Here is a 13,275-nt window from a genome sequence, read left to right as displayed (position 1 = left end):
ATGGAACATTCATCCCCAATATCTGCCAGGCATTCGTTATTCCGCACAGTTTTCTTTTGCAGTGCAGAAAAACGCTCTATTAGAAAATAAGTGAATACATTATGATAAAATGTCAGTATAAAGTAAAAACAAGTAAACACCAGAAGAAATATTTAATTGCTTTCAAAATTTATTACACCGTTTAGTGTCGTTACAGATGTGCTTTTTCTCTGTAAACGGTCAACATTTGTATGGAGTGTATATTGTATGTTTAAAACAATTTCGCTTTGGTATGCAGCAAGGTAAGTTAATAAACAAAAGTAAACTCGCTTTTGTCTCACACATGGGTAGCAATAACACAACTTTTTGGTAGCTTTTGCATGATTTGACAGTTTGAAACTGAGAAAATATATTTTGCAGAAATTTCACTAAAAATGGAACATAAAGCTCACGATTAATTAGCGCCTTACGGTTTCATTATGTGCATTTGAACATATACGAACACTGGGCCAGTTTGTCTTGTGCTTTCCGTTTTTGTGCATGTACCTGTCTTCAATATCCATCGCAGCAAGAACTTGATCAGCATGATTCAAGAACCTGCAGCAATGTTGATAGAATAAAATAGGGTCACTTTCATGCACTGCCAGGCTAAAAGTAATGTGTGTTAGTTACTACAAGATGTTGGTGTCCATGCGGAATTGAAGTGAGTAAGTTATTGGTAGAAGTATTGCAAGCAGGGAGTGGCGTTGCACCCCAGCATATGGCAGTATACACCTGTATGTTTGGGCACAAAGTTTATGTATTTTGTGACCATAAAGACAGAGGTGCAACAAGTTTCCATATGGGACAGCATGGTTACTAAGTTGCCACATTGTTTTCTGCGTATGCATGCTTAAAAGGACAGTATTAACCAGGCTATAGTCATGCTATTGCAGTCTCTCGTAGGGTATCATTAATTTCACCTTTGTCAAATAATATCGCTAAACTAGACAATCACCCTCCATCACTAGTCAAGTAATAAAGGACAGAAAATTCTGCACTGGTTGGAAATTGATTGATTAAAAACCCTCTACCTGACAGCAATAAAGCAAGGCTAAGAAAATACTGTATTACTGGTCGCATAGGAACCAAATGCATGACCTTTCAGCAATATGGCTGGTGCTATAGGAAGTAAGCTTCCAGTTCATCAGTGACGGCAGGTGCTTGGAAAAGCTAGTACTGCTCGCAAAGCATGTGCTGCATGTTAATTTATGCACTAGTAAGAAAGAGGGTGATGACTGTGACCTCAAGGGGAAATTAAGCCATGAGGAATAAGGCGAAAATGCAATGGTACTAGTTTAGCAAATTGGACTGATCACTTGAAAAAAAAATTTAGTGTATCCTACGGTTATGTGGAAATGTGTGTTCAGCGAAGCTTTCATTCATGTTTGCATAATATAGTTTACAAAAGCATAAGGGAAAATAATTGTAAGGACAGAAATGTTTCTATAAATGACTGCAGATATCAAGTAATTTTTCAGTTCTCTTCAGCCAACTTCTGTTTTCTGTTGCTGACTTCTTCCCTTCTCTGTAGCTCAACACTCCTTGCTCATTGCATGGTATGATTATATTTTGTTTGTTGTTGTTGACCTGAGAGGATTTGTTCATTTTCCTTCTGCTTTGTTCGTTTCATTTATTTCTCCACACTTCACTCCTCTGTAGCTCATTGCTCCTCACTCATTCACGCTCTGGTGGCATTTTCTTCACCTCATTCATTCTCCACACTCGACTGCTTCGGTTGCATGCTTCTCGTTCACTTCTCTGTAGCAGACTTCTTTATTTTTCGTTGCTAATTTCTTCACTTGCTGCCTGTTGTAATTTTATTTAAAATTCTGGGGTTTTACTTGCCAATACCCGGACCTTTTGTTGTCGTTCTCTATGCGTGAACATAGTGGCTAAAGTTCCCTACTCGGCAAGACAGCACCCGCAAATTTGTGGGAAGAGGCAAAGAAATTTTCATTTAAAACACCGCGAGCTTCTGTTGAACCACCTTTAGTATGATGGCAAATGTCTATTTAGATTATGTAGCCTCATTTGCTGTTCGTAACTATGAAAGGATCTTGCAGAAAGATAAATGGCTCAACCTACATGGTCATGTGGGAGATACGATCTCTCCGATGCTATTCACAGCGTGTTTACAGGAGGTATTCAGAGACCTGGATTGGGAAGAATTGGGGACAAGAGTTAATGGAGAAAACCTTAGTAGCTTACGATTCGCTGATGATTTTGTCTTGCTTAGTAACTCAGGAGACCAATTGCAATGTATGTTCACTGACCTGGACAGGCAAAGTAGAAGGGTGGGTCTAAAAATTAATCTGCAGAAAACTAAAGTAATGTTTAACAGTCTCGGAAGAGAACAGCAATTTACGATAGGTAGCGAGGCACTGGAAGTGGTATGGGAATGCATCTACTTAGGGCAGGTAGTGACCGCGGATTCGGATCATGAGACTGAAATAATCAGAAGAATAAAAATGGGCTGGGGTGCTTTTGGCAGGCATTCTCAGATCATGAACAGCAGGTTGCCATTATCCCTTAAGAGAAAAGTGTGTAACAGCTGTGTCTTACCAGTACTCACCTATGGGGCAGAAACCTGAGGCTTCCGAAAAGGGTTCTACTTAAATTGAGGATCACACAACGATCTATGGAAAGAAGAATGATGGGTGTAACGTTAAGGGATAAAAAGAGAGCAGATTGGGTGAGGGAACAAACATGAGTTAATTACATCTTAGTTGACATCAAGAAAAGTAAATGGGCATGGGCAGGGCATGTAATGAGGAGGGAAGATAACCAATGGTATTTAAGGGTTACGGACTGGATTCCAAAAGAAGGGAAGCGTAGCAAGGGGCAGCAGAAAGTTAGGTGGGTGGATGAGATTAAGAAGTTTGCGGGCACGACATGGCCACAATTAGCACATGACCGGGGCAATTGGAGAAGTATGGGAGACGCCTTTGCCCTGCAGTGGGCATAGCCAGGCTCATGATGATGGTATGGTCATGGTTCTACATAATAGTCTGCACCATCACCATTTTCACTGCCTAACACAAGAACTCTAACAAGAATGAGCAGCAGGGAGCTATTGTGAATGTAAATTTTGCAGCCACCGACAAAGCATGCATTATCCTGTCAGCATTGTTCTTCACTTACCATCAACCACTCAGATGTCGAAAGAACTAAAGTTGGAATATAAATTCAAAGTGCACGTATATTGGCGCACTGAGTAATGAAAGACTGGCATTACATTTTATTCTTATTTTCTGAAAGTGAACACTACTACTAGACATGTTGCATTTGCTTGTACAACAGGCCACCTGCATGAGTAGTTAAAGCAGTGCCTTTGAGGTGGCAAGGTTTCAACAGAAACAATGCCAATAGCTGCTATAGACTAAGTGTGAGATCGAACTAATAAGCCAAGCTGGCTTGCAGTCTGTTTATAATTCGTTGCATTAACGCAAATTGAAGATTATGTAGAAACTGTTTAGATTCAGTAGTTATATACACATAGGCAGTCCTTGTGAAACAGACAGAACAAACTAATATATGCATCATAACATCACATTTGCTTTTATTGCAACAAGTAATACAGATGCACACAAAAAGACACAAACTATTGTGGTCTCATTCTCTTTGCTAACCTAATGCATGAGTCAGGCTCGTTCTGGATGGGAGATGGAAGAAACGTGCCTGTCATATGCATCTTTCATACTTGTGTCTAATTTATGCCAAATGCTTTGGTATCCAAAGCTGGCTCTGTACTGCTTGCATTTCTTTCTTGATGTCCAAACACTCTTAAGTATACTGACGTTGACCCTCATATAGTAGGTTTTGTGCACAGGTCTTTCTGAACCTCTTCCCAGTGCAATAAGCATGGCCGTACAAATTTGCCAGCTTTACAGTACATGCCCAAAACTTTGCCAGTGTACGCAGCAACTCTGTTTTATTGATTATGTCTACCATTGCAAGTTACCAATGTTTGTAAGTTTTGAGCTTTAAATGCAGTATATTTGTAAACTGAAGGATAATTAAATAAATAATCATGTTTCCGGAGTTTCCAAAAATGATCCACCAAACTTTCGCAGTGCTGGAGATGCCACATACATTTCTTTGCGTCAGTTTGTGTAGTTGAGCCACTCAATGATTTGCTGTCTGGCAAATTAGTGGGTTGCTGACTTATTAGAAAATGTGCAAATGTGCACGATTATAGGAGTCTATTGATCTCAGTCAGGTGCTGTACTCAGTATTGTGAACACATTGCAACCCCAGTGAGAAAAGTACCGAGTTGTTCTCCAAAAAATATCTCATCGAAGGAGTTCTCAAGAAATGTCTTTGGGCTTCACTAACCATTCCCACCAATGCCCTATCCTCAATCATGAGGCACATGAAGTATTTACAATTAAGTATTTATGTAGAGATGCACAAGTGGAGTTACTTTCTTCCAGCATTGTCATAATAAATGAAACTTGGCAATCCTTGTCTTGCAGAAAAAAATGGTAGAATGCCAGCAGGAAAGCTTGTGCCAATTCAAAACATATTGCTCTCGTGCATACTTACGCCAGCAGCACATTAAAGAATCATAGATGGTTTAAATTAATCCAGAGTCCCCCACTACAGCATGCATCATAACCAGGTTGTGGCTTTGGCATACTAAATCCCAGAATTTAATTTGATTTTAGTTATGTGAGCAACTGGTATGATGTACACTTTGTGATTTCAGCTTCAAGTTCCGTTTTAAAAAATTGGGCCCTTTGATATCGACTCCAGTAGCGTTCAATAACACAGACCTCTTATAGTTGTGCGTGCAGGAAGTTAAGTGTGCCATAGCTATGATGGCTTTGGTCAAAAACATGCTTGAACCATGCTGCAGGTTATCGCTATCTTTGTCACACACCATGCCCATATAACCCAAAACAGGCCGCCTACATGGTTCACTGAAGCTATTGTGCCTTTACACATCATGTAAACATGCAAAGCTCCTAGCCCCAGAACCGTAAAGTGATGCATGTCTAGCAGCAACAATGAATGTTCGGTTTTTGGCATTTATTTGACGTTTTCCAGTCCTCCACCAATGCATACTAGTCTGTATTCGTCCATAAAATCGCAAAGGTCTGCCAGATTTGAATTATCTTGTAAACACTGCCTTTTAAGCAGGATTGGTAGTTATGCTGTTAAAGCATCATTTCGAACCAAGTGAATCCAATGATGCCTCGCCAGTAAAATGCTCCACAGTGAGCAATTCCTCACTTGCTTCAACATTCTTCACAGACTTTGTGTACCTGCGCAGTAGCTCAATGCTGCTTAAAAATTAAGAACTATATCTTGCCACTTCAAACATATTGACTGGCCTGATTTTACGATCACAGCATAATTTGTTACGGGCATGGGTTAGTGGTCGTGCAAGAGTCGGCTTCTATTTCTGAGCATTTCATGCGGGGCCAGTGGTATGGATTTTGTTACGTACAAACTGGTCCTTGTTACAGTACTTCCTGTTAGTAAAGCCATCAAAGGAGATTACTTTCAGCTAAGGCATTTGTCTTTAACTCTCTTCTCACTTTACTTTCCAAAGTTATGAAGTTCCTTCTTATATTATTATTTTCTTTTAACTACGACTAAGCAGTAGCTGTCACAATCATATAGTGGCTAAATTTCCTTATTTTACTTTACCTTCCATAGAAAAAAATAGGGGTAAGGGTTTTGTTTCCAGGACAAATTTATTTTGTTACCTCGAACACCCCTTGTGAGAGGTATTACATTGAAGGGCGCAGGGGGGATGAGGTGGATTGATTGTTTTTTATGTACTTTATTTTGCTGGGATAGTAATGTGTACAGCATCGGTTCCCATCTCTCGATGTTTATACAGAGAAGCAATCTGTGGGAACACGTATAGAATCAGAAAGGTAACGTCTATTACAGTACAAGCTGTGTACAAGTGCAAAAACCCCAGACTGCAGCTGGGGTCCGTAAACATAAGCCCAATTTGGCTTAGGTAGTAGTTGAAAAACAAGTATGAAAGGAGAGACAGGGACACACGTAGCACAACATGTGTATGTGTCGCTCGTTTTGTCGTTTTGTCCCACGACACAATATTTACATTAACTACCAGATTCCATACTCGCGTGCCATGAGACACCAGATAACATGTACATTTTGAAAGGGGGCACTTCATAAACAGCTACTGTATTATTCATGTAAAGAAAGGAGTACTAACTAAACAAGAACAAGGGTCAAGCACTCATCCTCCATGTTTCCTTGCCCTCTGCCATTGTTCAACATGGGCGGCTTTTCTACTCACAAATGAATATGTACCAACTCTATTTTCTCCATACATTTTATAGGTTTTATGACATGAACCACTGTGCAAGATGTATACAAAGTACATGCAACTTGCCGTGAGGTCCGAGATATCTACCAGTTTATAAACCCAGCACGGTGCATCCAAGCAGACCACATGCGCTCCACTGGTGCCTCCATGCCTACTTGACTTACCTTTACAGGTGTCTCAAGTGACACCAGATCATGGGACGAGCGAGCTTCCTACTGAAGTGCCTACACAAAAGCATCTCAAGCACTCTATTGTGGAAGGAGTGTCCATGACACATGAGGTGGCCACTGTGCTTGGTAAGTTGAGATGAAGCGTATTCGCATTGAGTGCAAAACATGTTACTTTTTGTATGTTATCACTCACTGTGATATATATTTACTATTTAAGTGAAAAGCCCTCAAATGAAAAGAACTATGGGCAGATGGTGATATGTCCAAGGTAAGTTACATGTGATATTAACCGCAGTTGGTTGCTATTAATACATTTGCTTGACAAGTTGCCTATAATTGCTACTCAAGCTGCGTGTCAAACTAACGTACCACTGATCATATCTGTTCTTCCGACCAGCTGCAGTTACATTGTAGACCAGTTGTATAAATCTAGAACATGCAGGAAGGAGAAAACAATAAAATAATTGAGAGATCATTAAAAATGTTGCTGATACTGTCATCTTGAGCAGGAATTGCGAATTGAACCAAGTGAGTCATAACATAATTATGTCACCACCTTGTTGCTATATGAGTAAATATTAGGGTGGTAACTTTTAACTTACCAAATGAAAAAGCAACGTACATGTATAAGCAGCACAGCACATAACGTTCCCCACGAGACTTCTCCAGCACTTGAATAAGTAGATCAGTACCTGCACAAATAAGACAAACTAGCTGTTGGCAAAAACAGTGCAAATGTTATACAAAATGAGCCTTGCAGTTTTACAGGGCTAGAAAACTGCATCATATAGGCTGTGTGTTACAAGTGGTCTACATTTTTGCTTTTAAAGAATTTGAACTCACATACTGCAATACTGTCGGCAATGCTTTCAAACCTATGATTAACATGCATTTTCACAATGACACTAATGAGTGCCCCGTAAGTCTGCGTAGAGGTGCAATATAAACACCAACTCTTATTTCTGCACATTGGATTTATGTTCACACAGCCATCATATTTAACAGCTTGTGCAACCAAAATACACTGCCAAAGTGCCCAAATTCTGAAATTCAAAATAAAACATGTCACTTGCAATTGATCTAACTTGGATATATGAAATGTAACCAATATTGATATTAACTGTGGCATGTATGAGTAAATGAGTCATCTTTTAGTGTATCTGCACTAACCTTAAATGAAGACACCACATTAGAAACTGTTCAAGCACTTACAGCTCTGATAGAACAGATTACATAACAGATTATCATATGCACAAGGAAAAGATTTACCAAAGAACATTTTTATGCGAGGCAAACATAGGCCTTTTCTTCGCCATTTTATTAGGTATTTAGAGCAATGGAAGCTTGATAGCGCATACCCTGTGCCCTGGTGCAGCTTCATATCTGCCATTAATTCTCAATAACATTCCTTTTTTTCTCAAGTGTGCACAAGCTGTAACATCAGGCACACGATTCTTCAGGTTATATTCGTGAAAAAAATAATTTTTAAAGCCTTCCTGACACATTTTACAGCATACGGGAATAATACAGCACCTGTAAAGTATTTATGGCATTTTAAAATGAATTAAATCCCTTTAACTGATATGTGTACTTCTTTTACCTTATATTTTTTCCTTCTTTCATAGTGAGAACAGTATTGCAGCTTCCACAAGTGCTCATACTTGCAGCTAATGACTGGAAGGAATGTATTATAACCATGTTTAATTTAACTAGTGGTGCACATGGTTACTGTAGTGTACTGCTGAAATTTGCAAGCAGGAATGAAAGGGGCAAAACAACATAGGACTGTCGTGTTGGCTCTCCCATGTTGTGTTTGTAAATTTAGGCTCTACACTACACTAATAAGGAATGAACTATCTCAGATGAAACTGTTTTTGGTGCACATTGTTATGAAATAAGGTGCCAAAGTTTCACAGCAGTATGTATTATGATTGATGAGCGTGTTGTACTTGTAGAGCTCATAAGTGTCAAATAGCTCAAGGGCAATTAAAGTAAGCCTCCCTGCTCAAACTTTGAGTTTCAATTTATTATTAATTCAAGATACAATCCATTAGATGCAAAGTATATACAGAATTTGTCAATCAAAATACTGTTGCAGTTTATACAGAATATATATACTAAAGCTCATCCATTTAAGAGTACTGTGCACTAAAATCTATCACATAGACATATTTTGATGTATTAAAGTAACAATATCATGAACATCAGGGTGCTGTGAGAAGCTATAGATGGTAGTAGTGGCAGTATTGTTTCAAGTTGTTCTGTAGTGACACTTGACTTTGCAGTGTGTCACTTGAAGTGATGCTATGAAGTTCTTGTAGACATGCACATAACCAAATTATGTGTCCCACAGGTCGACAGGCACATATTAAGTGCCATCCACTCGGGGCTCTTGCATGCACTGTAAAAAACTTACTCGATTTCACTTAAGTTCTCTTTTCATCTTATGGCGACTTGTGTCATTTTTTGAAGCAGCCACTGTAGTTGTAGGAGTATATAAAACATGCACAAGATGTCATATCTGAGTGTGAAATATTTACCAGACTAGCAATATACTATTTTTCTTTTTTTATCACTACCTCAGAAATTGAGCGAAACGAGGTGCACATGTACTCCATTTGTCACAAAAAACAACAACAAAATGCTAGCTCTGGTATCCAGGAAGGACCTGTAGCTGGAATAGGGCAGGCAATGCACCTCGTGCCATACTGATGGTGTTCCAAAGCATGAGAAAGTGTTTACGTATACCATGAATCAGACTGTTACTAAAACTTTTCGCTCACTGTAGAAAGTGAAACAAAGACTGTCGTCCATATCTTACAAGTACTAGCAGTACCTCATGAATCACCGCGCATGCCTTCGTGACTGTTTCAATGATGACAAATGTTATATAATGTGACGTTGTTATACACTGTACCATTGTTCTTTTGAAAAATGGAGTAATTACAGTACATAGCATCAATTATAGTTTGGCTTAGGAAGCAAAATTATTTTAAAATAACATGGGTTTGTTCGAAGCTCGGTTTAGCGAAGGCAAGCAATACACATTTTGAGAGGTTGAGAGCGGAGAGTCGACTGGCTTTATTCCATTGTAAAAGCAAGTTTGCCGAGTGGCTATGGTGGCACCCTAGTCGGGCAGCCACCTCACTTCCAAGAAAGAGCAGGAGGCAATGACAACCACGTGGAGGCCAGGCGAGGTAACTAGATTCCTCAAAAGTGGGGACGTGTAGTGATGGGCGGTCGCTAAAAGGGCTCCCCCTAGATTGCCGGAGGCTTAGCTGTGAATGGCGGAAGGAATGAAGCGTTAATGTTCAAGATAGGCTGATTTCACGCGGTCGAAGGACACTGTCTCTTCTTTGCCACAAATGTCAATCTTCAAGGTTTTCTCAAGGAGACAATAGTGGCTTGAAAGGTTCACACGCAGAAAGACATGCGTGGTTGTGCACATTGTTGGGAAACTAAACACAAGCTGCCCGCGGGCGATACGTGGGGTCACCACTTGTTGGAAACCAGTTTAGCAGAGGCAAGTAATATACGTTTTGTCAGGTTGAGAATGGAGAGTCGACTGGCTTTATTCCACAGTAAAAGCAGGCTTGCCGAGTGTCTGTAGTGGCGCCCCAGTCGGGCAGTCACCTCACTTCCAAGAAAAAGCAGGGGGCAATGACCCCCGCGTGGAGGTCGGGTGAGGTAACTGGATTTCCCAGAAGTGAGGACAATGTGTAGTGACGGACGGTCACTACATGCTCACAAAATGGAAGTGCAAAACAAGATATCTTTACACAAGTAAGAAGGTGATAACCAGTCAAACCACTCACACAAAATTCAGCCATTCGAAGTCAAGGGCTCACTTGTGTGAGCGGCACTGAAAAAAAACGTTTGTTGATTCCTTATTTTGTATTCAGTAGCACTGCAGGTCTGGTGATCAGCATTTTGTGTACCTCACATGGTCATAGCTTGGCACAGGCATTACTAATAGATTGCTAATTGTAGTTGGTTTTGTGAGAAGGCGTGAGAAGGGTATGTAATCTTGAACGATCACTTTTGACAATACTTTCGCCTTCACGTGACATAGTGCTCAACCAGCCATTCAGATCAACCAGTTTCGCTCAAGCAGCCAATAAATGCAGACAAAATGTGATATCGCCGACAGCAACCATCCGAGAACACGTCATGTTATCTGTTTCTCACATTATTTTATGTGTTCTTGTCATGTGCCGCCTGGCTCGAGCGTGGAGAGCCATGCGCTCTTCCACAGTCTGCCGGTGCTGACGCGCCATTGGGTCCCCGGTCTAGCGAGCAAGCGACAGGGTGAAGGAGCACTTCCCTCAGAGCACAGGGTAGGCAGTCGCTGCGCAGTGGCGAAGCTGAAGCTTCGGGTGGTCCGGGTGAGCTGTCATCTGCGACGATGGTGTGAGTCTTTAGGAAGGCCGGCCTAAGCCTGTCCAGGGAGAGACTGTCTTCGCATCCATTGAGGACGAGGACAAAGTGCTTGGAGCAGCGCTTGGTGACCTTAAAGGGTCCGTCATAAGGTGGCTGCAGAGGTGGTGAGGCTACATCATGCTGCACAGAAACGTGCATGAAGTTGCCGAGAGCACGACTGATGAAGGTGTGTCATAAGTGCTGACAGATTTGAACAGGAGACACGGCATTCACAGCAATCCTGAGGCAACTGGTCTCCGATATCAAGCGACAGAGCTTGCGAAGTACCCAAGAACTGGCCAGGAAGCCTTAGGGTCGTGCTGAACACGAGCTCTTCTGTACAGCAGAAAGCATCAGTCCGTATTGCACATGATCGTGGGAACTCCATAGCAGCTGATCCACAATGTGACGAGTCCACGGGCAACTGACTCTGCCGTGATGTTGTTGAGTGGTAGTGCTTCAGGCCATCGTGTGAACGGGTCGATGCATCTGAGCACATATTGGCTGTCTTTAGATGGAGGCAGTGAGCCAACTAGGTCAAAATGCATGTGACTGAAGCACGAATGTACCAAAGTGAATAACTGTGTGTCGCTGAACTTTGGCTTGCTGGCACTTGAGACAAGCACTTGTCCAGCGACGGACATCAGTGTTCATGCATGGCCAGAGTATCGTGTCATGACGAGGTGCTGAATCACATGGTTTCCAGGGTGTGACAAAGAATATAAAGAATCAAAGACACTGTGATGAAGTGATACTGGAACGTAGGCGCAAGGGCAATTAGCAGAAGTGTCGCAAACCAAGGGAATCGTACAGCATGGAAGTTGCACGTCTTCCAATGCAAGAGAGCTGTCCTTATGTAAAAGAGCCAGCAGTTCGCTGTCCTCTCGCTGTGCTGTAACCATGGCTGTTAAATCCACAAACGGACACTCGTCAATAGTCACATTGACTTCTATCCCTGACAGGCCGTCAGCAACGAGACTGTCAGTACCACGGACATGTCAGATGTCACTTGTAAATACGTAAATGTAGACGAGTTGGCAGATCTCACGGGATGTGTGGGAAGAGTTGGCAGCAGTCAAAACGTACATGAACGGCTTGTGGTCAGTAAGAATGTGAAATTCCCGACCTTCGAGGAAGTGGCGGAAATGTTTTACCATCAAGTAGGCCGCCAGCAGTTCGCGACAGAAGGTGCTGTTATGGCGCTCAGGTGGTGCAAGCTTTCGTGAAAAGAAAGCTACTGGATGCCAAACTACATCCGCCAATTGCTGCAGTACTGCTCCGACAGCAACGCTCGAGGCGTCAACCATAAGGGACGTGAAAGCGTCGTACTTTGGATAAGTGAGGAGGGTTGTGTTAGCGAGAGCCTCCTTGATGGAGCTGAAGGCTGTGTCAGCGTCATCTGTCCAGGAAGTGGCACCGTTCAACTTTGTTTTACTGGACAGCAGGAAATGAAGCAGGTGCAGGATGGTGGTGCAGTAAGGAATCAACCACCAGTAGTAGTTGACGAGACCACGAAATTCCCACAGTTTCTTTGCAGTCGAGGGACATGGAAACTGGATGATGTCTTCCACATGAGGCGAGGGAGGAGAGATCCCATGGCAATCCACGGGATGACCAAAGAAACACCGCCCCTCTCCAATGCAGGAATGCCAAACTCACTCTTGGGTCCATTCACCATAAATCCTTATTTTCGGCGGCGCTCAAAAACCTGACGAAGATGAACATCATGAGCATCTGCTGAGTTTCTGAAAACGAGGACATCAATGTTTGCGAAACAGCCTGTCAAACCACGGAGCACTAGGTCAACGAATCGTTAAAAATGTTTGAGCGGCATTTCGCAGACTGAAGGGCATGCGTAGATATTAAAACATGCTAAAAGGTGGTATGATGGCAGTCTTAGGCATGAAGAAGGTTCTACAGGTAGTTTGTGGCATGTTTTCACCAAGTCGATTCTACTTAAGATGGTGCAGCCATGCAACAAAGAAGTGACGTCTTGTATGTGTGGTATCAGATAGCGGTCCGGTACCGTCACCTTGTTAAGAGCACGGTAATCACCCCTAAGCCACCTGTGGGGTTGGGGACCATGTAGAGCGGCGACGACAGGGACCGGATGAGGTGCAGGCATATCTGAGCTCAAGCTTGTGCTTGAACTCTTGCCGCCCAGTCTTGTAGCGAGCAGGAACGAGAATATGAGGAAGTGCGAAATTGGGTGCTCCGACCGTCACGATGCGATGTGTAACGTTGTGACTTACTGGTTTTTCAAGAAACGGGGCTCAAAATAGGTCAGACAATTCTTGGTGAAGTGTGGACCACGGTGGGGACACTTTCCAAGACGCAAGGGTGTTAAGTGCG

General features: G+C 42.1%; 1 protein-coding gene across 5 annotated transcripts in view; it reads left to right on the top strand.

Annotated features, from left to right (window-relative positions):
* The window catches only part of LOC142565945 (uncharacterized), a 224,173-nt gene that overhangs the window by 109,083 nt on the left and 101,815 nt on the right, over positions 1-13,275 (top strand). For all 5 annotated transcript variants that reach the window (XM_075676574.1, XM_075676572.1, XM_075676573.1 and 2 more), the window contains exon 109: positions 6,507-6,630. In XM_075676574.1, the coding sequence (XP_075532689.1) occupies positions 6,507-6,630 (124 nt within the window). The remainder of the gene's footprint in view (positions 1-6,506; positions 6,631-13,275) is intronic.

Source organism: Dermacentor variabilis, unplaced genomic scaffold (assembly GCF_050947875.1).
Source record: "Dermacentor variabilis isolate Ectoservices unplaced genomic scaffold, ASM5094787v1 scaffold_12, whole genome shotgun sequence".
Lineage (NCBI taxonomy): Eukaryota > Metazoa > Arthropoda > Arachnida > Ixodida > Ixodidae > Dermacentor > Dermacentor variabilis.
The sequence above is the reverse complement of the archived record's forward strand: the minus strand, read 5'-3'. Positions and strand labels throughout refer to the sequence as shown.